At 42.5% G+C, this 27606-nt stretch overlaps 2 protein-coding genes across 3 annotated transcripts in view; one reads left to right on the forward strand and one right to left on the reverse strand.

The window, feature by feature from the left end:
• The window catches only part of Hsl (hormone-sensitive lipase), a 35982-nt gene extending 19203 nt beyond the window's left edge, over positions 1-16779 (forward strand). The window contains exons 10-17 of the mRNA XM_077629099.1: positions 3319-4084; positions 5427-5663; positions 6193-6378; positions 6883-6999; positions 8232-8376; positions 12872-13090; positions 15230-15804; positions 16424-16779. Of these exons, the coding sequence (XP_077485225.1) occupies positions 3319-4084; positions 5427-5663; positions 6193-6378; positions 6883-6999; positions 8232-8376; positions 12872-13090; positions 15230-15804; positions 16424-16636 (2458 nt within the window). The 3' untranslated portion in view covers positions 16637-16779. The remainder of the gene's footprint in view (positions 1-3318; positions 4085-5426; positions 5664-6192; positions 6379-6882; positions 7000-8231; positions 8377-12871; positions 13091-15229; positions 15805-16423) is intronic.
• Positions 16780-18158: 1379 nt separating this feature from the next.
• Positions 18159-27606, reverse strand: part of LOC144093725 (cell adhesion molecule Dscam1-like) — a 266531-nt gene continuing 257083 nt past the window's right edge. Inside the window, exons 30-36 of one of the 2 annotated variants that reach the window (XR_013306314.1) lie at positions 26499-26696; positions 25852-25940; positions 25682-25748; positions 23852-24007; positions 22913-23012; positions 21539-21591; positions 18159-18635 (exon numbers count right to left, since the gene is read on the reverse strand). Coding sequence is in view for 1 of the 2 variants with exons in the window: in XM_077627387.1 (XP_077483513.1) it covers positions 18568-18635; positions 21539-21591; positions 22913-23012; positions 23852-24007; positions 25682-25748; positions 25852-25940; positions 26499-26696 (731 nt within the window). In the remaining variant the exon portion in view is untranslated. The remainder of the gene's footprint in view (positions 18636-21538; positions 21592-22912; positions 23013-23851; positions 24008-25681; positions 25749-25851; positions 25941-26498; positions 26697-27606) is intronic. The other variant, XM_077627387.1, reaches the window with a different exon arrangement.

The following is a 27606-nucleotide window of genomic DNA, read 5'->3' on the forward strand; positions in this document are numbered from 1 at the left end:
TGACACAAGAATAAAATTGAAAAACCATCGATGGTTGTTCTTTTGTTTGCTTCTGGCTCTGTAGTACTTCATGATTTCGGCACTGAGCTTGGAACAGATTTTGTGGATATTTGTACTAAAATTTGTGTTAAAAAAAATTAATGCGGGTCTATGCTGGTCGCATTGATCTTATCATTGTATTCTTTTCTCTGGTTAATGTGTTCACAAAAGGCTTCTTGATGAATTGGCTGAGGGTTTGAGATGAGCCTTTTTTTTTTATTATATCTCCCTCAAATGACCTTATTTAAAGAATTCTATAGCAAATGATTGCATACATGGCTATTCCACGTATGTCACTCTGTGAAATGTTTTTGAACAGTCACTCTGCAGTTTAGTTAACCTGTAGTACACAGTGCCCAACTAAAGCTAAGTGAGAAAGGCTACCCACAAGTGGATAGTGTGAGTTTTTTTTTTTTGTGACATACTGTGGCAGAACATCGGACTGTTGTCACAAAGCATTGATTTGTGTTTTCATCTTTTGCCATTTTTATCTATGTCAGTATCTCTTTTTTCTAGTAGCACTGACCAAAGTATGAGGAGGCCAAGGCAATTTAATTTTCGAATAGGCATGGTGCCTCTGGTTGTGCTCCTCGTAAATAAAATGAACAAATTGTGGCGGCGATAGCTTCACATACTTGCTCACCAGTGAGGAGGCCTTCCGGAGGCTGCATTCTTGAGAACAGCTGTCCTACTTGGGGGCAAGAAGGCTGATGAAAGTGGCCAGCAAATTTTTGGTGTGGCTCGGATAAATATTAGAGCAGCGACCATAACCTCTTGCCTCCCCTTGGTGTTATAACTAGAAGTAGGACATCATTAATTTGATGTTAGCAATTCTAGCTGCACTGGAATATCATTACTTCAGTATTCTGCAATGAATATTGCAATCCTTACACATGGAGGCAGTTTGTGCTTGAGAATTTGCACAAGCATTGAGGTCCACAGGCTTTAAGAAGTTGTGCAGTGCACTGGCATTTTTTGTGCTGTTGTGCACATTGCAAACTCTTATTGAAGTGCTAGTTCTTGTATACCAAGTGCAGCTATGTCATGGTAGGACGCAGTTAATCATTCATGTAAATGTAGTCTTTTTAAAATGTACAGGCCACCATGCTCAGATTGTAGCATGCCTTCTATAGCACCACCAGCACTTCAACTTTATAAGGAGTGAGGGGAACTACTATCCTCATCTTTCCAAAGCTTAGGGCTCCAGGAGTGCTGCAGGTGTACTACTATACAAGAACTAGTGCATACCAGATGGCCTAAATTTTTGACAAGGGATGCATTTTTAGGTTGCTGTTACCACTGGTAGTTGTGCTGGCAACAAAGTAGCTAGCTCGTGGATTTGTGCCAGTACCAAAAGCATTTTCATTTAATGTCACTATAGCTCTGCTCCTGTGGAGCCCCGAGAAAATATTGGCATAAGTCTCTAGTACACTTGTAAAAAATAGCAGACTGCTGAGCATGGCTAATCGCAGAATATTGTGCAGTAGTACTACACCTCAGGTTCTTGCACGCTAAAAACATTTGACCTGAAGGCTTTTACCCAGAAAGCATTTACCATAAAGGCCTTGACCCAGGTGTACCCTTCACCAGATGAAGCCCTGCCAGGTGTACATACCTGGCAGGTTGCCCACAACCTGATGGACAGGCTTCAGGTACGTACATACGCCCGAAATCGGAAAATGTGCCTATAATAATGTTACTACATTAAAAGCCTGGTAATTATCAAGTGCATGTATCATTGCATGGTTGCTCATGACCACTCTGCATGCAATTTATGGAAATTTCTGCAGGTTGTCCTCCATTAATTGATTTAGATCCCTTGCATCTTCAGCGATGCCAAGGAGGGAAGATTTTCCCTTAGCCAGTTCCATGTGATCATGCTCGTTCTGCAGCCTGCAAACGCCATGTAAAAGGCGAGATGACCTAGTGATAAGTAAATTAGTTACGATGAAAGAAAAAAGCGCCAAAATTCACTCTCAGTTTAGCCGCGCCCTGGTCGCAGGCATATGACGGAGGAGGAGGGAAAGAGGAGCCGTAATGGAGGGCGTCTTGGGTTTCGTAGGTCTGTTTCGAAATGCAAAATGCGCCCGCGTGGCGTGCACATTGAACCTTGGGGTAAGGAAGGGCAGTGAGAAAATGGGGAGCGCAAATTTTGTACCATGTTGTCTTTCCTGCTTCCCAGAATTGCGGGAGCATGATTTGTCAATTCTAAAATAGAATGCAGCCGTCCGCACTTTCAGCTACCCGCTGCGGGGGCTCAGTTCACGGTCATGTAGTTTGTTTGCCAAGTATGAGGTCGCGGCATCGAATCCAACCGCTGCGAGCCACGTACTGTGCGAAGTTGGCGCATCTTCAAGAACCTCGGCGGGAGAAATTTAGTTTGAAGACCTGCACTGCATAGTGCTCTAGAGCTACTGCGCCTGTCTTCTGTGCCTCCTTTCACTGTTTCCTTCATCCTTGCTGTGCTTCCTCTCACGGCGCCATGGAGGACAGAAAATGAAATAATAATAATAATAATAATTGGTTTTTGGTGGAAAGGAAATGGCGCAGTATCTGTCTCATATATCGTTGGACACCTGAACCGCGCCGTAAGGGAAGGGATAAAGGAGGGAGTGAAAGAAGAGAGGAACAAATAGGTCCGTAGTGGAGGGCTCCGGAATAATTTCGACCACCTGTTTGGGGAAAGGAAATGGCGCAGTATCTGTCTCGCACATCGGCGGACACCCGAACCGCGCCGTACGGTAAGGGATAAAGGAGAAAGTGAAAGAAGGAAGGAAAAGGTGTCGTAGTGGAGGGCTCCGCAATAATTTCGACCATCGCATATTTGAGGCAGCAACAATTTCGACCATCGGGGGATCTTTACCGTGCATTTACATCGCACAGCACACGGGCGCCTTTGCGTTTCGCCTCCATCGAAACGCTGCCGCCGCGGTCGGTTTCGAACCCGGGAACTCCAGATCAGTAGCCGAGCGCCCTAACCACTGAACCACCGTGGCGGGTAGGCGGATAGAAGCACGGCACGATTTGCGATTTGACAAATTTGGCTCCTGGAAAAGATAACCCTTACTCCAATGCCTCCGGAGCACCGGGGCATCGAATCAATCAACGCTAAGAAGTAATTCCCGTTTCTTCTTTATTTTCCCCCTTATTCCTCCCTTCATTACGCGAACCTGCGGTGAAGCTATTTCTGTGCGAGATCGATGCGTTGACACGGCCGCACCACAGGAGGCTATGGCCGCAGCCACATTGAGAAGTTTCGGAAACTGCCGCAAGGTGAAGTGCGCCGCTCGCCCTTGCCCATTTAGTCTCTCCCTCTTTCTCTTTCTCGCCCTCTGCTACCGCACGTTTTCTTTCCGTACGTTTCATTTCCCTCTGCTTTCGGTCTCCGGTTGGAGAAAACAGGATTTGGAGGTTCGTGTCGCTCGGTCATGTCAAGCAAATGTTGTGCTGCAGCAGTGATTCCGAAACCCTCGAGGACAGCAGGGAAGATCCGGAGCCAGGAAACTGCAGTCTGGTCAACATGTCACGCATCGGGAGGCCAGGCACCGGCCTCTACGAGATGCTTAAGGGAATGATCCGCGCGAACATCGAGTACTTCAGAGACGTTGAGTCCGAGACGGGAAGTAAGATTCTTGCGCACCTAAACTCGATGCAGGAACTACTGCATTGTATTGAAGGCTCTGCCCACAGAATCCGGTGTTCTGCGCATCTGTATGACTTTGATTCTGAGACGCCTGCTAATGGCTTTCGAAGCATCATCACAGTCGCGGACAGGTTCATCCTGCTTACCACCAAGCTGTGTAGAGCGTTGCACATTAAGCGTAGTTCACCGTTTTTCCGAGGAGACAGCTTCGTAAGGGAATTGGGTGACCACGTCGGCGTCTTGCGCGGCATCAAGGCTGGGACGTCCATTTTGGAGCATATGATGGAGCACACGGAGAAAGGGAGTCTGTTTGTAGATGAGAGCATGAAGTTTAATGACTTGTTCAAGGAATTTGACAGCTTCGACCCCACGAGCTTCTACGGCCGCTGCATGGGATTCTACGTAAGTAATATATGCATGCATGTAGTACAATACGGAAACCAGCGGCACCTGGCCAATGTAAACATTTTCATCTTCTAGTCCTTGGCTCGTGTTTTAAGTTCTCATTCCTTACCCGAGGAGGAAAAGTGCTCGGCTCTAACTTTATCACATACTGAAACGTGTACGGCCTTGCTAGGATGGTTTGCTCGGATAGATATAATTAACTGCTTCACAAGATCGAGCAAACCGCCCAATAGTTCTGAACAGGTGCGCTTTCAGTTAAAATCAGTGAATCGCCGTATCTTGAAAGGCGCAGAGCGCAAATTGATTTAGCCTGAACTAATTATTGCTGCAGTGAGCATTGGTTTCATAAGCGTGATTCTTTTAATTTTCGGCAAGAGTGAAGTTGGCGCTGAGTGATCTACCAGAGATAACGAAGAGAATTTTAGTATCATTATCTGTATTTTATGTTTAGAAACCATCTATTGCTACTTAATTGTGTGGCGTTGCAAGAGGTTTTCGTACTTGCCAAGCTCTCAAAATTTCTGTTTAAAAAGTGAACATTGCCTAGACTTTCAGATTGTCTGCTACGTTGTGATGTAGTTGCCATGCTCATGTTTGTGTTCCCACCCATTCCCTAGAGAAGTGCTGCGCTATTTCTTCTCCTTTTTTTTGCTATCATAGTCAGCAGTCTTTATCTCTTATTCTTTGCTTGAGTTGGCAGAGTAGCAACTGTTACGCTGCACGTCTGATCTGAAGTGCTAGACCGAGCTTCACTGACGAAGTTAGATTCTTGGAACACAATTGTGAAAGCCTTATCAAATGCTTGTGCACTTCAGAGGCCTTGCACTCGATCCTGTGAACCCATTGAAATGTTTGTTACATTCTGACTTCATCAACTCAGACTGTGTCCAGAGCAGTAGGGCAGTCCTTGGCTTGGCGTAACATGCTAGTTACGCATTGATCCAGGCATTTTTGTATTAAACTGCGGAAAAATATGAATGTAGATTATAGTATATCCGTATCCCACTGCTTGACCACGCATGAATATTCAGCTCCTTTAGCAGTACTGTTTGTTGAACTGTCACAATGGATCGTTGGCTGTCACTTTCATCTGCTGGACACGGGGCCATGTTTTGATGGAGAATAAATGTAAGATACCTTTGCACTGAGATTCTGGTGCATGCCAAAGAAAACCAGCTGGTCGTGACGAATTTGAAGTCATCGACCACTTTGTGTATTTGTGTATGTTGAATGAGCAAACCCTTTACGTTAAGAATTTTGCTCTGCGATTTTGGGGTAACTTGTACATAGCTTTGTCATATGTTACACTGTGCGAACAGCCTTTTAACTTTCCTTCCAGTTTTGTGATGCCATCAGAAAAACACTTCGCAAGGGCCATGCTGTTTTGTCAGCATACAGGGACCACTATTACCAGTCCGGCAGTGGGTTTGGAAGCACCACAGCACTGATCTGGAGGTTTGGGAAGTACAGCATGGATTCCGATCTGAGAGCCAAGCAGATGCTGGAAATGCGCAAAAATGTCCACACGGATTTTCTTAAAGCCATGTGGTCACTCAACGAGCAGGTCCTTCTCAAGGTGCGTGTTTTTAGCAGCAGCAGCAGCACTCGATTTTGGCTTGTAGCACTTGCAGTTAATGACGATTTCTTTTTTGGCTGCAGTAATGTCTATGTGGAGAGAAGCTCTAGTTTTGTTGAAAACTTCCAGCAAATAATTAAGAAGGTGTTGATGCTGCCTACTCTGTTAACACTGTAATTTGTACAGCAAAGCAAGTGAGATTGGGTATGAGTGTATTATCAGTGAGGTTTTGCACTTAAAATTCAGTTTGAGCTCTTGTTTTAATCAGGATTGGCCATTGTCTATAAATGTCACAACTACAGATTCATTTGTGGAAAACACAGCAGGGTTATTCATCACTTGAAATTGTCTCCTGCGGAAAGCAAGTTCTAGGAGCACAATGTTTTTGGAATGCTGGCTCAGGTGGAATCATTGACGTTAGTTTGAGGAATTATTTGTTGTTCACTTGCATGAATTCTTTTTTTTTTTTTTGCTAACGAAAAGGAAGTTGTCATGCTTAACATGTTGTCTTTTTTTTGCTGGCCTGTAGAAAGTGAACAAGCTTATCTCTTCATCGCTGCAAGTTTGCTGCGATGTGGTGGTTCCTCTAGAGCGCCTGAATCTGCCCAAAATCGACGAGCCGTCCACTGTTGTAGAAATCCCGATTCCTTCTGCTCACGGCCCTCCTGCTCCTATACGATGCCGACTCCTATCATCTGCAGTTAGAGATGGAATGGTAAGTGGCCACTGTCTCTCTAATTATTTCCAGTGAGTTGTTGCCCTGTAAGCGAAATTTGTGCTACCTAAGTTATAGCAGCCAGCCTATGTGGATAGCACCCACAACCATTGTGCATACGTGCTGAGTTTGTACTTGGCACTATGCCGTTGTTATTTATACACATGTCCAAGACCCGTGACACTAATTCTGGATGTCAAAACCATGTTGTCAGTAAACATGCATGTTCTCTGAATGCTTATTGTGTTATTTCTTTCAGCACACACTTGGCTTGTGCCACAGGCTGAACAATATTAGTGGTAGTAGTGTCATCAAAACATGTTGGCTTTGCTGCTGGGACATGTTTGTTTCAAAAAGGAGGTTCCGGTTCGACCAGATGTGGTGCAAGCATGTGAAAGAGCGCCTCTTATCCATGTCGACTTTCACCTCTAGATAGCTAGCAGTGCACACTTGGCATGATCTGAAGGCCTGAGCTCATTTACTTCTTCCTTTGTTTGTCTTCAGCAATCACTGTTGCCGAGCAACCTTGTCAACTCCAGTGATGTCCTGCCCCCGTCTCATGGCCTCATATTGCATTTTCATGGAGGTGGCTTCATTGCACAGTCTGCTGAGTCCCACGAGGTGTGTGCAAAAAGTAAACTTTTCTCTACACATTTTAATGTTCCGTCTTCACTTGTGTATTCAGATATATCAGATATCTTTTCAGTATAAAAATGGGAACTATAAAGCTGTCAGATGGTTTGCTAACTGAAAGTGGAATAAATTCGTGCATTGATGGACACAGTGATTATTTACTGCTGCAATATAAAGAGTATAAATGTGTAAATGAAGTTGGCCTCAGTACAAGAAGTATTTTCTGCCTATGACAGAGTTGATAGGCGCGAGATTACTGTATCTGCACTTTTTTTTAGAGGACTATTTATTACATTGCGCATTTAGGGATAAAAAATGAGTTTCATTGTGGTGGTCACATCTTTCACTCATCATCGGTTTGTTGTGAGTAGGTTTGGATTTACAGTAGAATCGCAGAGCATATAAAGAAATTATAAATGACACATACAAGTGTAAAGCTACATGCCGGTGTTATATTCCAGTGCAGAAAGAAGGTAAAAAGGAACCTCAGCAGAGCCTTGGCTTATAATGCGAGGAAATGATAAGAATCTCTCATGTTGTATATAACTGCTTTTTACTTGAGAAAACGTTGTCATAAAACCGCGAATGATGACAATCAGCCTTGTGAGCGGTGTAATTTGTTGCCAATTGCACAATGAGCATACTGAAGCATTCGTGATTCCTTCGGTATAAAGAATTTATATTGTGAAAAACCTGATGCAGTATTGCATATGGTTGCTCTTTGCTCTGAGAAAACAAATTTCACTTTCATTAATTTGATTCATCCGTGCTGCCAACTTGAGTTCTGGAAAATATGTAATTTTTAGACTGTGGTGGCACAGGTGAGTGAATACTGCCAGAAACACTACAGTTTTGGACACCTTTGCTTATTTAACAGAACCTCTTTTGAGCTATGCACATTGCTGTAAGCAGTTAAGGAATTGTGTGATGTGTAACAAGTTCCTGCTGGATTTTTTTTGGGATAGCTTTACTTCTGGAAATGTTGCGAGTGGGGGCTGGTCATTATTAAGCACTGTCTCGTTATTTTGGAGAGGAAACTTCTTTTGCTCATTGAGTGCAATTTGTTTGGCTCATTTTTAGGCAAAGCATCAACTTGGTGTGCAGTAGAGTGCTTCCAGAAATTCAGCACTGATTACCTTGGTCAGGCGGCAACTTCTTCAGTGAGCACTAGTAGTGCTGGTGGTAGCGCTCTTAGTCATCGGTATTTTTGTTCCATCCAGATCTACCTGAAAGATTGGGCCCGACTGGTGAATGTGCCAATTCTCTCAGTTGACTACTCCTTGGCTCCTGAAAGCCCATACCCTAGAGCCTTGGAAGAAGTGGCCTTTGTGTATGGCTGGGTTCTCAACAACTGCCACAAGTTGGGTATGTGCCTCTTGTTTATTTCTCTCACAGGTACAGCAACCTCTTATGTTACATATTACATTTTCTGAGCCTTGGCAAAATTGGCTTTAATGTAGCATGAAAGGCATTATGGTGTTAGTTGAATTTTGCATAATTGAAAGGACAAATATCAACAAAATTGAAGTGAGCTTTTGCAGTGCACAAGGTTTTTAGAAACCTTCGGGAACCCGTCTCGCTCTCCCTGGCCCCTGCCCCACACCCCACGTGAAAGAAAAAAAGAGATTGTGGATATGTGCTGGGCTGCTATCGATGTAATATTTCGCGTCATTCCTCATGATCATTCACAGCCATGCATCATTCACAGCAAGCACAATTGAATTCTATTGCACAACTAATCAGTGTCGCTCAGTGGTTACTGCCCTGATTCGTTATCTTTCATGAAATACATTTCCTGCACATCGGTGTTATCTGTGGGCAATATATAAAGTGAATAGGGGGTCACACTGCTCTAACAAGATATCTGATGCTTTTTGACTCATGTTGGTATAAGGGAATCTACTCTTTTTCAGCCATACTGGTTAATCCAGCTGTCAAGCTGATACCTGTAGTAGTGCTATCATGCTTGCTACTTTGTCTTAATTGCAATGTGCTTTCTTATGAGAGCATTTAAGTGCTTAAACACATCAAATACTTTCTGAGCAGTGACTGGCCACTTTACCTCACTACTCGGCAAAATTTATTCCCCAGTCTCTTAACCTTTGCCTGCCAAGCTATTGTATATTACCTAATGTAAAGGAGCTGAAGCAGCAAATGCAGCTGTTTCTTTAAATCCTTCATTCTTCAAATCCTCTTCATTGTTATTGCTTCACATAGCAGGCTTCATAATGCATTTTTTTACCTGCTCTCTGTGGTGCTGAAAACAATGATTGAATGCTGGTCCCTTGGAACAAGTTTCAATTAGCGAAAATTTCTGTTTACACACAGGTCTTCTTGCAAGTCTTCGAAGCCTCATGTTTTCATGCATTTACCATTTCAGTATCGTAGTACAGAGCATATTGTAGAGTGTGTGGTAAACCTGAACTTTATGATCCTGCTTAGATTATCAAATGCAGCTTTTTGCATAAATCTAACCAAATTGTCGAGATTAAAAGAGAGGAATATGACTATACAGAAGATCGTGGCAAGTATCGTTTGCATTTCAAGAGTTACGGGAAAAATTATGCTGAATGCTGCGAAAACAGACATTAGTGGTTCCTGGTAATCTGAAATGCTGTTCATACTAAATTTCTTTCTTTCTTTCTTTCTTTCTTTCTTTCTTTCTTTCTTTCTTTCTTTCTTTCTTTCTTTCTTTCTTTCTTTCTTCCCCTCTCTCTCTCTCTCTCTCTCTCTCTCTCTCTCTCTCTCTCTCTCTCTCTCTCACACACACACATCTGGGGTAGCGATACAAGTAAAGAAAAAGATGAAACATGCTTTGGTTCTTGTTCTCTCTCTTGTGCTTGGCACTTTTTTTCCCATTGTTCTGCTTCCTGAGTGAGGGGATTGCTTCATAATACCTATGGGGGGTGGTGCTTGGAGGCGTAATGTGATTTAAAGACTTGGCTATGAGCATTTAGCAGAGTAAGTTAATTAAATCTGAATCAGTACTTGCATTCACACTCAGAAGTAAAGAATCAGGATCGCTTGGATGAAGATTCATATTTCTAGAACAAGAAAAGTAGCAGAGGGCAGTGCCCCTTACACGAAATTTTTTTTGTGATAAAAACCATAGAATCGATGCCATACTGGAAGATGTTGAAGGAGCAGCTTCAGTGCCTTTTTTTTCTTTGCTTTGCTTTTTACTTGAGCGCACCTGGATTTTTTTTCTCGGTAGTTTGAGGCGTACTTTCATGATGTTATTTATTTACAGAGCACCATTGTCCCCTTTGAATTAGTGACCTAGAAAGCTGACGAAGCTGTAGGGTGCTGCATGGATAATATATTTGATAACACATATCTAGAATGTGAACATTTGTGGCCACACTAGTGCCTGCACTTTACCTTGCTTTTTCTTGGTACTTTATCTGAGGAGCAAAGTATAGTCTTATTTTTTTCTGTCATATCCTGTCCCCTTTGTATTGTGATAAGTGAAGTACTTGAGTCTATGTCTCAAGTACCAGGTTTTTATTATCAGCAGACTTATTGTATTTCAGCTGCAAGCAGATGCACTTCAGTAAGGTTGCACAAAGGCAGAAAACTGATAAAGGTGCGGCAATCTACTAAGGAGTGAATGTGCAGTGTCTGGCTGACACAAAATGCGGCTGGGCACATTGTTTTTTTTTTTTGTCCGATTGTCTGATAAGAGTGACAAACGATAGGCTGGGCAAGAACCTGGAATGTGGCGTGAGTTGAATCAGTGGCGCTGTGGGTCAAAGAACTGCGAGACATGCTCACATCTCATGAATTTCCTGCTCCATATCTGTGGCATGTTTTGATGTAAAAGGGAAGAATGAGGAGAACACTGCATAGAGCTGAATTTTAATGCACTGTGTACTTGCACCTGCATTTATCTATTTTATAGTATTATTTTTTTCTTTTAAGCTAACACATTCAATTCATTGAAGCCAATAGAACTTGCTGGGTTTTTTTTGTGGTTTAGTTTTGTGACCTTTTCTTGTCTTGTGGCCTTAGCTAGATATGAGGTGTGGACTTCTTCAATTGTCTTGTTTGGTTTTCTAAGACAAATCAGTGTTTATTTTGCTCCTGTGCTAAATATTAAATTTTAGTGTAGGTGTATTGACTCTTGAAGCTTATGCTTACTTTTCAGTACTGAAAAACTTTGCAGATCCCACACTTAACAAAGTTATCGAAAGCTATTGTTATTGTGTCTACTTTTCTGCAGTGAAAGCTTTTTGTACATTTTATGATCATTCAATTGCAACCTTTTTGATACATATGAATTGGAGGGGAAAAAAAATAGCTTTGTTGTAGAGAGATGTAAAGTATCATAGCTGTGCTGCTTTGTTCGTTAGTTTCATGGCTATTTTGGTGACACTGGTAGTACTCTAATAACCCAGTAAAAAATTAACGAAAAATTTCTGCTTCCTCGAATCCTGGAACACAACCAGTCCATGTTACTTTTCTTTAATCAAGTGGTTTAAAGCAATATTTGCTTTCTACTTGACAAGTTGAAGCGTTCTCTTTTCAGGGTGCATATGTGTCATGTACACCTTTGATTCTTGCGCCCTCTTAAACTTGTACTTCATCTGGCTATTTTATTCTTAGAAAATATCCTGCTTGAGGATGTCCCCAAGGATATCATGGCATTTAAGGGTGGACGTGTCTTTCAACACTAACTTTCTTATTTTTAATGGATTTTGATGAAAATTGTTTTTTGCGTGTGGATAATGCTTCCAAACTTAAGCGCACAGAATTTCCTCATTATATGTGAAGAACTTTTTTTTATACAAATATTTTTTTTTCCCAGAAGACTGGTTCAGCATTCACTGCATTTCTGAGTGCATGCTACCTGTGATGACAATCTTATTTTTTTTTTTACACAAGAAAAATTATTTTGTTTTCATTTTTTACAAAGTAGTTGGCATCAGCATGTCTAAGCTGCTAACGAGATGTCATGCAAAAATCTACAATTCATCAAAAATAAAAACCAACATTGTCATCGCATGTACTAGTAGATTTCTGTGATGGCAACAAAATAAAATGGAGTCAAAATAGACAAAACAGTCGTGAAAAAATGTGCTCTACAAGGTGAGCATCCAGTCAGAATACCGGAACAGAGAAAAATGTTGATTTTTAGAGCTTTTCTCTGATGGGCAGTGCCACCACAGTTTAGTGGATTGAAACTTCGAGACAACATAGCAATTGGGTCATACGAGCAGACGCAATTAAAAAAAAAAAAAGCGATTTTCTTGGCCATTTTTCGTGATTTGAAAGTCATGCCCAAGTTTGACTTATAGCCATGCAATAGCACAATTCACATATATCTGACTTCTTTCGTTTGTTTGCAAGCCTTACATAATGAAAAATGCTCTTCCCACTGGGGCATTGCTGCTTGATGTTCGTGTTGGGCATATGCGGCATGCTCTGAGTGCTCATTTGTCTCAGTTGACCTAAATCCAGGACAAATGCCTGCTTTGGCCAAGGCAGTTGGCAACCCTACTTTATTACTGCTTTGATTACTGCTTGACCTCATGACACACAGTTTACTAGGGCGCCTGATTGATCAGATGTGCATATAGTAAGTATGCAAACAATAGACAAGAAAATTCTGCCATGCCTCAGCTTTGTGCACTGCAAACATGCCCCTGAACCTTCATAACATGAAATTGCTAGCTTGTTGTGCCAGTGTAGTGCACTAAAGAAGCATTGTGTTCTTTTGTGACTGAGGGAATATGTGTCAGCTTCAGATTTTCTTGTCTACTTCATCGTGCTCATAGTGTGCTGTGCTTCTGGTACAGTGAAGGAAAGTTGTGTTCCACTTATATGGAGGATCATTCATTCACCTTGATATGCCTTGCAGGTTGGACCGGCGAGCGCATCTGTCTAGCGGGAGACAGTGCAGGTGGAAATTTATGCCTTGTGCTGTGCCTGAAGATGCTGCAGATGCAGTTGCGCCGCCCTGATGCGATCTTTTGCGCATACACGCCAGTCATGCTGAACGCCCATCCATCTCCGTCCAAAGTCCTCACGTGCATGGACCCGCTCATACCGCTGGAGTTCCTTCTTACGTGTGTTTATGGTGAGCACGACCGTGCATGGCAGAAAATGTCACGTTCAGGGCTGTTCTCAGAATCTATGATATGCAGGTTTCAAGCAGAAAGTACTGTGAATCAATAACTGAGGCTAGCCAAGTGGTGGCAAAAATGCATCAAATGCTGAACCGCTCTAAAGGTTCAATGTGGTTGGTGCTTGATGCATTCTCGCCGTGATTATTCTTGAGTAGCCTAGTTTGTGTCATGCTTTTGGCTTCCCTAGCCGAGTGGTGATGCTCATACTTTGGCCGTTCCGGGGCAGCCGTAGTTGCATTAAAGAGAGCTATGTGACCACAAAATGTCATCAGTGGGTTAAGTGTGTCAAATGTATCGGCATTTTAAGTGTGTCAGTGCGAAAAGTGTGTCATGTTAAATGTGTCAGTGGGTTAAGTGTGTCGGTATGTCATGTGTGTCGTCATTTTAAATATGCCAGTGTGTTAAATGTGTTAGTGTGTGTGTTTTCTTGTTGCTGCCGTCCACAAGATTCTAGCTACAGGAGCTCTGATATAGCTGAAGCAATGTTATTGCGTATAATGTGGTTGGGTTTCTTTTTGCAGTGCCAGACAACACAAAGCAACCAATTGCACACCATTTCATGCTTGTGCCTGCCATCAGGGATATGACAGACTGACATTTGATTTTGCGTATCTACAAGAATTGTGGCAAAACTAATGCACGAGTGTAAAATATGCATGTATCAGCTGCTTTTCTAGGCATCAATGTGTCAGCATCATGTTTTCGTGCTTTACATTGGAGAAGCTGTGGGATTGCTACTGAGGAGTAGAATTTGACTGAACTGCAGCATATGTGCTTGGTGCATGATGGCCTTAGCTGCCTATATGCCATTAAACCTAACACAACACAACACTGAACTGCAGCATAGCACAGCAGAATGCAAATTATGCCTGCAGTGCTTTGTATCTTCATTAACACAACACTGGAATTGCACAGATCTTTGTTTAGCCTTGACATTTGTAACTGCACCTCGTAAAATGAGAATTAAATAATAATAGCCTCTGCCTAATAAGCCAAAAATTATATCAGTCATTGCACTTTAATGCAATTTTTCAGTGTACTTGAGGCCCAAAGTTGAGGAGGCGCAGGAATATGTGGTTAAAATTGTCCGGATATTGTAGTCAGTAGGCATTGTTATGCGCCTTAGGCATATATTTCATGTCAGTTGTTATAGGGAAGTAGTCTACTGATCATGCTGCCGGCACAAAGCATTTGCAATTGCTAAAGCAGCAGAATGCATGGCCAAGTCTATTTACACCCCTTGTATAGTGGCCACACAAAAACGTTGCCTTGTGTTTGTAAGAAAAACGTAAGCACCGATAGCCTAAGATGAACACTTTTTCTGTCATGCTACTCGTTTATAGATTTGATGTAAATATCGTTATTTTAAATTTTCACTGCAAGCAGGTTGGTTAGGTGGACCTGTAAACAAGCTGTGCTTGTAAGACCTAGGTGTGTATGAACCTGCCAAGCTTTTTTATAAAAATATGATGGTGTCACTATTGATAATGGAAATCCTCCACATTGGTATCGTTCTGTGGTTTGTTATCATACAGTGCCTGATGATATGCTTATGTTTGAATCCCAAGTAAGAAAATAAAACTGATAACAGCAGTCGCATGAAATTGTGATATTAGTGGTGTCACATCGATAACTGTTCACATTATCATATGCAGTAGTATTAGCTGGTGGTGAAGCTTGTATCACTTTGAGTGAATGTTGCTGCAAATTTTTGCAAGCACCTTTGCCCTATAACTTAAAAATTCCTGGATACCTCTTTGATTAAATAGTAAAGTATTGATGGCTCTGTGGCAGTTATTCAGATTAAACACCTATGGGCCAAGTGTAGTGGCTGCTGCTCAGCTGCAGCTTGGCTCAGAGCAGTAAAGTCATTGCACACCTGCTCCGCGTCCTCTCCAGGCAACCATTTTTCCCCACTCCACCATTGTGTAGCCCGTAGCGAGGAATTTGGAATCTGAATTTTGCATTTAAGTTTGAGCTTTATGATCTGTTAAAGCTTTTGTCTTTGTGATGGGTTTTCAATGTCTGTATGTACCGCTAGTTGATGAGAACAAAACAAATATGCGATCCTCTGCTTGTCTCATATGCAGCATACGTTGGCACAGAGTCACCTGACAAAATGCCAGATACAAGTGACACACATGGTGCTCACAGAGAAGCAGAAATGGCGGCATCATTTGTGCATGATCCAGAGTCTAGTAAGGATGCAAACGAAAGGCCACAGACAGAGAACAGCATACCGCTAGATCGGCCACCCTCAGAAGCGCCTAGAAAAGAAGCACCATTGTCTCAAGATGACGTCGAGTCTAAAGGGCCAGATGATTCACTCAAGAACAGCATAGAGGACACCTCGTCGGAAGCTGCGAACAGCCTGGAACTCAATGCTGAGGAGGAGCACGTCATATTTGAGATTCCATCCGACCTCTCCGCGTCTCTGCGGCGAAAGGCAGCAGAAATGAGCAAGCAGAGCCTGGAAAAGGTCTCTGGCCCCTCCAGGAGACGACTGCCCAAGACTCGTCGTGAAGAACTGCCTTGGTTTCACCCTGAGAACCCGGCTCGCCTGCAGACACTGGAAGCACTGGTAGCACGAGCTGAGGACCCACTGATGACACCATACCTGGCTTCAGATGACTTGTTGAGCAAGATGCCGCCAGCCTACTTTTTGGTGAGCACTTCAGAGAGTAGTTCTCCTGTCATGATTGGCTGCAGTTTCTAGCAGAGTAAATGCGAACACTTTGCTAAGGTTTGTCCAATTTTTTGTGCTGAGACATGGTCGCTTAAAGCCACACTGGCTAAGCAGTGCTGAAAGGTTTTTGGATTGATGGAAATGTCCAATTTATATGTGTGCATTGTGGTGTGTGTACAAGCACACATGTGCCATAAGGGAACAAATTAAACATGAGCAGAAAAAATAGCAAGATATCAATTCAGGCACAATAAACAGTCTCGTTATTAATTATCGCTCTGAAAGTGCAATGGCTACTCCTTGCTAGTAATGACAACCTCATTTTTTACTTCTTCTCCTTCAGCTATTATTTTTGTGTTTCAGTTCTCTCGTTCACACTTCATTCAGCCATAATAATACGTGTGTATACTTGTGGTTTGTACTTGTTTGTGCGACTGAAAAGTCTTCTGTGACGGCTATGCACCATTTTGTTAGTAACAAATTATACTCAGGTTTTTATTTTGTTTCTGCATTGATTGCTGGAAACAACGCTATCTGCTCAACAATTTGCAATGATTTCTCAGTAATTTCTGTCTTTTTTGTCTGGCTTTGCTTCCAGTGCCTTCACCTTGATCCGACCCTAGACGACATGATCATGTTTGCGAAGAAGCTGCGTGCCCTGGGCTGCCAGATAACTGTCAAAGTGCTGGATTACCTGCCACATGGTTTTCTCAATCTTTTCCCCCGTGGGAACGAAGCCCAAGAGGGAATCCAGTGCTGTGTCAACATGCTGAGGTCTGCCCTCCAGATGGAGACACTGGGTGGAAAATGAGTATTTTTGATATGCTCACTATTATACAGCTTGGCAGCCGCATTGTGCAGTAGTTATGTTGGCGCTTGGTTTTCTCAAAGCATTAATTTACAGTGGAAGGTGAACATTCTAGACAGTGGATCACGTATATATACATGGTTTTATAATTTACCAGTATACGATGCCTTTAATGAACTATGGTATTTACAGCCGTCGTATCATTGTTGACAATTTACAAATGGAACTATGCATTTTCTTTGAAATGCCAAAGTGAATGCTTATTGTTACAGTAGCATTATGGCCATTGTACTGAATAGGTTTGTTTTAACCTGGAAGGAAAGTTTACATATCGCTGCTGGAGATTATTATGACTAACAGGGTGTCGTATAATAATGCCTTACCACTTGATAATGCCCAAGAGCTTTTACTGATAGCTGCTGTTTGGGACGTCTTACCGTTCTCGCTGGTTTTTCGAGTTATGACTGGGTGAACATCTCATGATTGATGGCGATTTTGCCAAGAGGCATGCCTCGCTGATAGCAGTTACACTGCGTGGTTGTCTAGTAGTGTTTTGTGTTAAGAAGACAGCACACTAGTGATCTGTTTTTATTTTATTAGCAAAATAATTTTATTCTTTGAACAGTCGGTATACAACTCATGTACATACATAACATATGTGACACTTGTTGCACTCCTGGCAAATTTCTTAACTGGCACTTTCGTTTGAGAAGTGTTGTCTACGTGTCAACGTAAAGCCTTTGTCGTTCTGTGTTACCTTGTCAGAGATATGTGTTATGATGAGCGAGTCCAAAAGGTCAACATCCCACCACGGTATTTTTTCCTTTCTTGTGGCACTGATGTAGTCAAGCATGTTTGATTATTTTTTTGTGTATTTATCCATCCCTTTTATTTGTGTGTCATGTTCTATTTCTGACAACTTTGCATGTTGTTTGCCGTTGGTGGTAGCTCACTTAGGTCACACACCCACTCAGCTTTGTGTGTTTGACAGCACAGATTAAATGCATAGTGTTTAGATATTCATAGCTTTTTGCAAGTGAGTTGCAGTGTGGGGATGTTATATATAAGGGATGTTATATAAAAAAATAAAAAGAAAGTTAATTTGCAGGAGCATTGCCAAGTACTGCACAAGAAAATTAGTACTTATGATGGGAAAGAATGTTCTTGTCAACAGCATTAACTCACTGCCAAATTGCTACGTAGTAGTGCATACAGTTTGATACTTGACACTTGTGTCTATCTGCAGGTTGTGCATCAAATACACTTAGAAAGAATCATTTTGTAACTCATTTGGGTTTACATCACGTGTTTTAGCGCCTTGACAGCACTGTCATGCTATTTGAACTTTAGGAAAGCAGTGCTCAGTACACAACAGACCAAAGGTTATGGTTAACGTTTGTGACAATTCAGAATTTTCTTTTCTTTTTTTTTTCAGTCACTTCTGTTAAATATTGCAGTACTTGTGATGACCTCTACACATTTCATACTGTGTAGCCTCTAACCTGTTTTTGCTATTGTTTCTTTCTCTCTCTCCCATTCTTTGTGTTGCAACCATGCTGATGTATCACTACTCAACATGGCTGGTCACACTTTGCATTTTCTTACTATTACGTGAAATGAGCAACAAACAGTCAGTATTACATTTTGCTCAAAGTTGTGCTCAAAGAGCGCAGTAAACTTTTAGCATGGCAGGTTACTTTCTGTATGTACACTAGTTCTACTTAGCTAACATTAGTTTGCTGTTTCGCGCAGCTCAAACGATATTTTCTGGTTCCTTGTGGAGTGTACTGTGCAGAGTACTATTTGCTGTATCCAAAGACTTGTTTTTTTTTTTGTACTTTGAGAGGTGTATAAAGTGTCCAAACACTCCCTTACCCAGATTTCCATAGTTATTCTGCGTGATGTGTTTCACTGCTCATAAGACACCTGCACTTCTAAGAGAACTTGATTTCTTCTGATGCATACTCCATTTCCATCCTTGGGGAGAGGGCCACGCAAAAGGCTGGAAAAAAGACACGTCAGCTTTTCAGCCAATGCACAACAGGCAGCAGGTTACAGTAACTGAGTTCGTCGAAAAAAATTCAGTAAATAAGTAAAAAATCATAAAAAAATATCTGCTCCTTAAAAAGCCTTGGAAGGCATGCTTAAACCAGGTGTGATTTTGAGAATGCTGTCATGTGCGTGCAATTGCCCTCAAAATGTGTGGCTCTGCTGACACTTTGTCAACTTTAGAAAAACTGCAGAGAAAAATGTCAGATGTTTTTATTTACAGTTTTATGATATTGTCAGATAGACTAACACCTACTGTTGGCGCACACACAAGTTTGCTTGTCTTCTGAAAAGTGTAGTGTCTACAGAGCAAACGGCACATTCAAATTAATTTGAAAATAACTGTTGACAGTTTTCTGCAACCAGTTCGTTTGCTACTGTTAAGAATTTTTATATGCGAAGCAGTTGTTGAACCAAGCGGATTTCAGTACGACTGTTCAAATGCATTAAAACATGTACCTGGGGTTAGCTCATGAATCTGCAAAATAAATGGTAAACCGTGGGGTGTAGCATCCTGAAGCGACACATGAGCTGTGAGGGACACCGTAGTGGAGGGCACCGGAATAATTTATACTACCTGTGGTTCTTTGACATGCGCTGACATCGTACAACACAAGGGTTTCTTGAGCATTTTGCCTTCGTTGTAACGTGGCCACTGCGGCTGGGATTGAACCCAGGTCCTCCACCTCAGCAGCCAAGCGCCCTAACCACTAAGCCACTGCGGCAGGTGTCGTTAATCTGCAGCTGAATTCACATGTTTATGTGCAGAGAACTAATTTTAAGAATTTAAATAAAAGAGGCTGAACATTTTAGTCAAGCATTGGGATGGGTTGACAGTGTTGTACTAACTAGCTGGAACATTTATTCTCTTCAGACAGGCAATTGCTCCCGTGTGGACCTAAAAAATATGCTATAGCATTACGTCTAATATATCATCGTGCAATTCATCATGTTGCTCTAGGAAATTGCGGTCGAGGATGGACAGGTGCAGCGACTTCGTATTGCGAAAAGTGCGAACGATGAAGCTAAACACATGTGCAATATTTCACTGCAATTGGTCCATTCTACTTGATTTCTGTTCTCGCCTATTGGCGCGATGCACATGGCACACTTTCAAAGCCTGCCGCGGTGCCACTGTAGGCCCTATTGTGGGCAGCTGCAGGCAGCTTCGGTAGCGTTGCACCCGATTCCCACTTGTCGCTGCCAGAATTACAGTTTTCAAGGGCGAGGTTTCTGCTCGCAAAAGCCATAGGTGGACACCTGTGCTGGTAGATGACATCTAGTCATGTCGCTAATGTTGTAACTCGCACAAATCGCGTGCAAACTTCGCATTTTCCGGAGAAAATTCTGTGCAGCTGCACATTCCTGCAAATAATGATATATTTGTGTGCTATTGTGCGACCTTTTTTGTACGCTGCTGCCAGGGTACCATGAATAAGATTGATAATGCAGAAAACCTAAACTGTCAATCTACATATGAATCTTGTTCGCCTGCAGGCCTGCTCTTTTACAGTGACAGCTGCTAATGGCACATTCCCTGGTTTGGCATCGTTGTTTGCGTAGCGGTGTCTACACGGAGGAGTGCGAGGAGAGTCTAGAGAGGTGCACTGTGGGTAGAGGAAGAAAGTGGTGAGGGCTGATATGAGTCTTATTATGGACGGAGTGGATGAACATGTGGGCGTATGTGTGGCAAGAGGATCTCTATCTTGTGCTGTTGCTGAAATGCATGGTACAGAGTGGTAACCGTCCTGTGAAGATGTTCTATTTTTTAGCATTTCATGTTTGGTGCCTGAACATGTGACTGCTAAAGTAGGGTGTAAATCACTTTGCATAGATGTGTGATGTTCCATCAACGCACTAAAATGCGTAGTTTCTATGTGTGTTGAGCCACAAATTTCTATCAGAATATTTTGTTTTGCTCAACAATCCGGTACAATAGCATTGTCATCAATACAGGTATGCAAAGTAGATTGCACTCCTCTGCGTCAGGTGTAATTGCCGTTGTACTGTGACCTCATTAACCTGCGCTGCAAGTATACCCATTATTTCAAGAGAACTTAGAGTGCTTTGTATCAGAGTGAATGCAACACTATTTGCTTAACTCATATATTACATCACACATTTTGAAAGTCACTTTAGTTTAAAAAAAAGTAACTTTTGTGCAAAAAAATTCTGGCTTCGAAAGTATTTCCGTTTCTGATGGCGCACAGGGGATATCCGGGGCATAACACTAAATGAACCGGACAGAAGCCGAAAAAGCATGGAGGACGGGGGCAGTGCTTACCGGAAACGCAACTGAAACTTCGAAAACACACTGCGATGCAGACAGCTGCTGTCAACACACGGCTACAATAATTTGGAAGAGCATGTTGGGATGGTGCAACCAATGCGGCGCATGAATGAACAATAATAAGTTTGTCTACACTTGAGTTTTCTATCACATTGACATTTGCTGACGAGATATGAGTGTTTTGTTCTCATCTCTAGCTTGCTTTGGTAAAAGTGGAATTTTTTGTACACATTATTACAGCTTAACAACCGCGGTGTTTGTCAGTAGCTTCAAGATGTTACAGTATTGCATTAAACACAAATAATACAAATTTGCATTCAGGAAGAGTGGGATTTTGCTCCGTTCATTCTGGTTGCTTAATAGTGTATATGGACCGGACCATAGAATGCTTCTGCAAGCTTATATTTTTCACGTGGGAGCAAATTGCACTTTCCTTTCCACACTAGCCACACTGCTGGCAGCATTCTTACAATGAACTATTCAGTAGAAGCGAAACTACTGATTTAGTTCTTCTATTGAACTACTAAATTACTGAGCAGAACCAGAGTGTTAACATATTTCATTACCTTCTACTTCATCGCTGCGCAGTTCTTCTCCATTGAAAAAGTAAGTCTTCTCTCTGAAATTGAAAGTGCACCCCTCTGTGAGAAAAACTGGCTGGTACCAAGAAGGCTATGCAGGACACAAGCACATTGCTAACCAGGATGTGTTGAAAAGACGCAAAAAAAATTTAATTCCCTGTCTTTCTCGTGCAATGTTCGAACGCTGCACCTAACACATACACAGTGAATTCAACCTTGCGAAGTGTCGAGAGCTACGAGAGCATTGTTAAGAATAGCTGCTAAAGTCTTGCTCAACATCTTAATTTCTAGCATAGTTATTACTATTCTCATTAGCCGAGGGCTTTCTTTTTAAATGCTATTTGATCCAATGATCACCCGACTATATATACAGAACATATGTTATATGTTACTTCAGTTTGCACCATATGTTACTTCAGTTTTCAACACATGTTACTTCAGTTTGCACTGGCTTAGTTGCTCAAGTATATACACAAGGCATATTTGAAGGCAGAAGCAAAATCATGCCAATTATATGACGATGGAGAAATGACCAAAATTAATTGGACAGTTGGCATACTTGTCAGCTACAGCTGTGATAGTGAGTGCAAACTATTTACGCATCTCAGCTGCACATACCTGAGCACACTCCAGCTGTTTTTCACACACATAACCTCAACTGCGGACTGTCTGTGGTTCTAAACCGCGGAGAGCGCCGACGCCGGCGCGCCACAGTGTAATCGGCAGGCGTGACTTTGCTACACGAACGTCCAGCGTGCGTCGGGCACTCCGCTGCCTTTCGCTCGCCGACGTGGCTTTGTGCACGCTTTCCCCCTTCCGCTGTCCTTCTTGCATAAAGAAGTAACTGGGATGAAAGAGCCAAATGCTCTGGCGACAAAACGAAATGCTCTGGTGACCACCGGCGCAGAGACGCAGGCGACACACCAGTGCAGAGCAAAAAGGCTCTGCAATGTCTGTTTGCTATTGGTGGCTTGATAAAAGCGAAAAGAATTAAGATGACTGCTGAGTGAAGCGGTTTGTGCATATTTAAATTCTAGGTGAGTGATGCTAAAACTTGACGGATAGCTGTGCTTACTGCTGATATGGTTATCGGAAAACACAACTTGACCGGATACGCGCGGAGTAAAGTTAGATAAAGTTTGGATCACAGAGTAAGATAGAAAAGAGCGCCGTCTCTGCATAGCCTTTTTGTACGGCCGATTATTGCAGAGCAAGGTATAGACAGTATCTCGTAATGACTTTAGTACGTCGCGCTTCGAAAATTTGAATTGCACCGTAGTGATAGTGAGGGAAAGGAAGAAAGGGCTGCAGGCATAGCACACGATTGCTGAAGACCGAATGTTTTCAGTCGGAACTCACATCATGGTGGACCCCGAGTTGATAAAGTTGCTGTTGCTTCTTCTGGACCGCGGCCACCGCGGTGACTCATCCCCTTCGGTCTCCATTTCCAGCGTGGACTCTGCGTGTGTCGAGGGGACAGATAAAATCGTTAAGTATGCCACGACGCCTCCATTGCATACTCTGAGCAGTGACCACATACTCCCGCACACCCTTGATGACCTTCTTTCTTTTTTTTTTTTTAATGAAACTTACCACCACCATCACCACCTCCTCTCGGAGTATTAATTTACCGTTATGAGGCATCTCCTTTACTTATGCACGTGTACTTTTCTGGCTTAAAAAACTGTTTTGGTTGTCTCCTTTTCGTCGTGAATGGGCATGTGCTGCGTACATATACGTGGCGGATTTACATCCTTTTATATTTAAACAATATATTTTCTAGTTGTCAGTATGAGGCCACGATATTTCCCGCTTGTTTTATTTATTTATTTATTTATTTATTTGTGGAGTGTATTTGTCATTGGTATCAATGTGGTGGGCCTCATGATGAGGGGCCAACATGAACACATTCTTTTTAAATCAGCAGCACTGAAAACTGCTGGATACTTATAATACATGAGGCATTAGTGTCTTGCTTGCAAAATACAGAGAGGCATTAGTGTCTTGCTTGCAAAATACAGAATTACCAAAGTCCCGCTGGCTCTGTAACATCAAATTCTTCGACCTCCTGATGCCTTCTTCCCGTCGTTAATTCCTTGCCGGGATGGCTTCCACACATGACCCAAAAAGCTCTCTCAAAGCTTACAAAGCTCCAAGTGCAAACACCTTTGATTTACTTTATAATTTGCAGTTAACCGTGTACTCTTCAATTTCCGCAACTTAATGATTTCTCCTGTTGACCTGTAGGTGAGCGTCGTGCAAACAACAAAGGAAATGACAAATTCATGTTGTGCTCACTGTTTTCTTGAGGTATCACATAAGGCCGATTGCCTTTTTCGCCCGTGTGCTGCCAATTCTTGGGACAGCCCGCTTTCGCCGCCTTCGGGTTGTCATAGTGGTTGAACTGTGCTGTTGGGGTGTGAGCTTCGGCGCCCTTGTCTCTCCTTTGCGCATCTGTAGAGCCCGAAAAAGAAAGTGAACTATGGGTGCTGTGCAGGTATCCTTCCTAGCTGGCGGAAATAGCAGCAATTATAAATACCTTTAAAACGTGTTGCATACGTATACTACGGAATGGATTCAAGCACCAAATCACGGTTCCACATCGCTGTATTCATGGATAGCTTTCGCCCAGACATTATTTCATAGTGTTTTCGACTAATGCGCTGATTTAAACTGGCATTTAGTTAGACTGACGACAGGCGTAGATACAGTACTGTATCATTCAAGCTGGGAACTTCCTGTATACAAAATGTTACCCAGACTTACCGATTTATTAAGTTTAATTTTTTCCATCTGCGTGCTTAGTTTTCTTGTTTCGGCTCTCAAGAAACATTTCATTGCTTATAAAAAATACAAGGCCGTGAATAACGCATTCAGCAAGATGTTCATAGTTATATACAGTTGAACTCTCAGATAAAAATATTTTCCATCATTCGATGGCCTTCGCCTAGCAAAACAAGCACAAATCTCTCAGTTTTGTGTGGATAAAAATGTATTTCGAAACCTGATTTTGTCTGATACGATTTTTTTTATTTAAACGATATACACCAGCAAACTATTATAAACTGTCTTTATAATCCACACGCACGCACGCGCGCGCACACACACGCAAATTTTTTTCTCCCTTTGATTAGTACCTCACTCCCAACCACGGATATAGAAGAGAAGGATGCGCGTCTTTTTTCTCGACTTTTATTCGTGCCATTAAGCTGCTGCTTGTACTTAAAATGTTTTTTTTTTTCATAAATGCACTTCGCTTGTTGTTTATTTACCTTCCTCTGGGCAGCTTACAACCTGTTGCCGAGAACGCACAGTGTCCAGTTTGACTGCAACTAGACGCACATGTCAGTCTGGCTTTGTTCTTTATTTTTTTACCAAGTATTATGTATTAAATATAGCCGCACTACGGTCTGAACAAAAAGACAAGAATTATATCCAAGCAAACGTGAAAGCACTGAATTCAAGCCTTCATAAAGCTCATATTTAATATACGTGTAAGTGATCACCGTGCTTCATTTTCTGACGAAATATGATACCAGCACCCTCTGAAAAACGGCAATATTGCCTGAAAAAGAAAATGTAGAAATAACAGAGTTTGTTTCATCATGTTCGTTTTTACGCATTCGGGTGTCATTACCCACTGACGTAATTTATGGCACTCTCATTAGCTGTCTTCAATAAATTTTTGGACCTAGTGCGACTTCAGTGTCTCGCCTCAAGTTAATAATGAGCACTGGTCTGCCTTCGCCGACTGGCAGTTTGAGTCGCTTGTTTTTGAACCCGGAGTCGCGACGACCCTTTATTTCGCTAAAGTCTAACGCACTGTCATTACGCAAACTGTCCGCGATTAAAGATTTTTTGAAACACAGGCAGCTGAATTTTGCAGCTGTAGGACCATCCAACGTAAACAACTTCACCTGAGCCTTCTCACCATACGTTCCTAGAAAATTCAGATTTTGTCGTTTGTATGATTTCTTTTTTTAGACAGTGCAGTGGGCCGCCTTCTGTTTTTAGATATTTCACCAGGACGAGAAGTTTCGAAATTCAGGTAGTGTTTTCTTTAGTGTTACGCACAATTCATGCTTCTTGCTGCAACAGCCGCTGATTAGCTTGGAATTTTTCACTCACCATCATTACTGGCTAGCTTTTGTATTGAGAAGGGCCTTTTTATTCTGGTGTTCGCAACAGGTTGCTCCTGCAAAAAAAAAAAAAAGAAAGGAACAAACATGAGTGCTTATGCCGCGACATCACCCATTATACTTAATAAAAACGTTTCTTCTCAGTACTGGGCGGCTTACCTGCGTCTTCTTGAGTACTACTCTGCTATTGCTGGACTTTACTTGAGTTTCGGGAAATTGTGCATAACCTGATATGTCATCAATGGAACCTGTAAACAAACAGAAGGCGTGATATAGCGTACCGAGCATGGCGGGAAATTAAGTTCTGGTGGGTAATATAGGCGGCAGGTAAGCGCTGTGAAAGTTTTCAAGAACCCAGTGACAGCCGTATGCAGCTGATTATCGTGCATTCGCGCACAAACTTCGTTTGCTTGATCAACTGCCAAACCACTACACTTCCATTTTATTTTGTTCACCTTAGACGCCACATTCATTATTTTAATCGCATAATGTTGTAACGGGTAGAAATATATTTACGAAAAGGTATAGCGGATGTATACAGCAAGAGACGGCTAAGGAGTTATACAATAAGGGCCAGCGCCCGAATACACTTCGTCCTCCTCGTCAGCCACACACAAGCGCCATACTTCGTCAACTTATTTGTCCAATATTCCTAATCTGTTGCGCCAGTACGCATGCTTCTTGTGTAAAATTTACTAAGCATTTCATTCTGGAGACCGACTGATAAGTAAATAAATAAATATTGAATAATAATGGCTCCTGAAGCATACCGCTCAGCTATCCGGTCGCGACTGCTGCCTGCCTACCTTGCGTGGGCGTGGCGGCGGGTGCCACCACGGAGTGGCGCGCAGGGGAAGCCAGGTAGGACGAGCTCTGGCGGCCGGACGCCGACGTGAGAGTCGAGAGGACGTTGTCAAGGCTGGAGCGCTTCACCAGCGCCGACTCGGCCAGGGCGTCGCTGCTGGCGCAACGGCCGCCGCCGCCGCCGCCCACCGTGTGATTCTCTGCCGGGAAAGCAGATAGAAAGTTATGGGCAAAAATTTGTCAGCTGATATGTAGAAGATCGTTACGTAAGTTTATCGCCGCCATGAAGAGCCAGTGGAGTTCGAATACCGTGACTGGGTGTGTCCTGTAAAGCGTGCTTCACAGCATGAAGAGTTGTATAAAGGAAAAGTACTCGCTGGGCTCAGGAAACGGGTGGCATCAAAACTAGGGGAATATGCGTAAACGAGAACCTTGTTACGGATTGCATCGTTTTCACAGCAGTAGCTGCACAAGGCACTTCCTCTGGGGTAAACAATGTAGGTGTAGTACGTCGTAACAGTAAAATGCTGTGTTCTCATTCTCGCTAATGAGAGTTGAGGAAACAAGGGTATGGACACGAGGGGCTCGTTATAACATGTACTTGAAGGAAACCATCAGTCGCGGAAACCAAGGAAAGCATAGGAGAATGTGTAATTTTCATATTTATGGTGCTGATCACTGATAATTAGTTTGACATAATAATAACAACAACGATAATAATAATAAAACAAAAACGTGCCTCCAGTGGGATCCATCCCATGGTCTCCGTATATCTCGTACGGTGCTCTACGAACTTAGCTATGGCCGTGAAAGTCCACCCTTTTACTTTTGGGTGTATCCATGTTTCACGTAACCTGACCTTAAGAGTGTTCACCAGCGTAGATGCATACGGGAGGTGTTGGGTTCGATTCCTAGTGCCGCCGGGTACCCACCGGTGATACAATGGGTACAAGCTATCCCCTGGCCTGGCCTACACAACGGACGTAGACCGTCTACGTACTACGTCCGTTGCGTTGATGGGTCAGTCTACGTTGACGTCTACGTTCTACGTCCGCCGCTACGGATGAGGGAGCACTGGTGAAAATTTTCAAGGTTGAAAGTAGAAGGTTG

This window comes from Amblyomma americanum, chromosome 6 (genome assembly GCF_052857255.1).
Source record: "Amblyomma americanum isolate KBUSLIRL-KWMA chromosome 6, ASM5285725v1, whole genome shotgun sequence".
In the NCBI taxonomy this organism is placed as follows: Eukaryota; Metazoa; Arthropoda; class Arachnida; order Ixodida; family Ixodidae; genus Amblyomma; species Amblyomma americanum.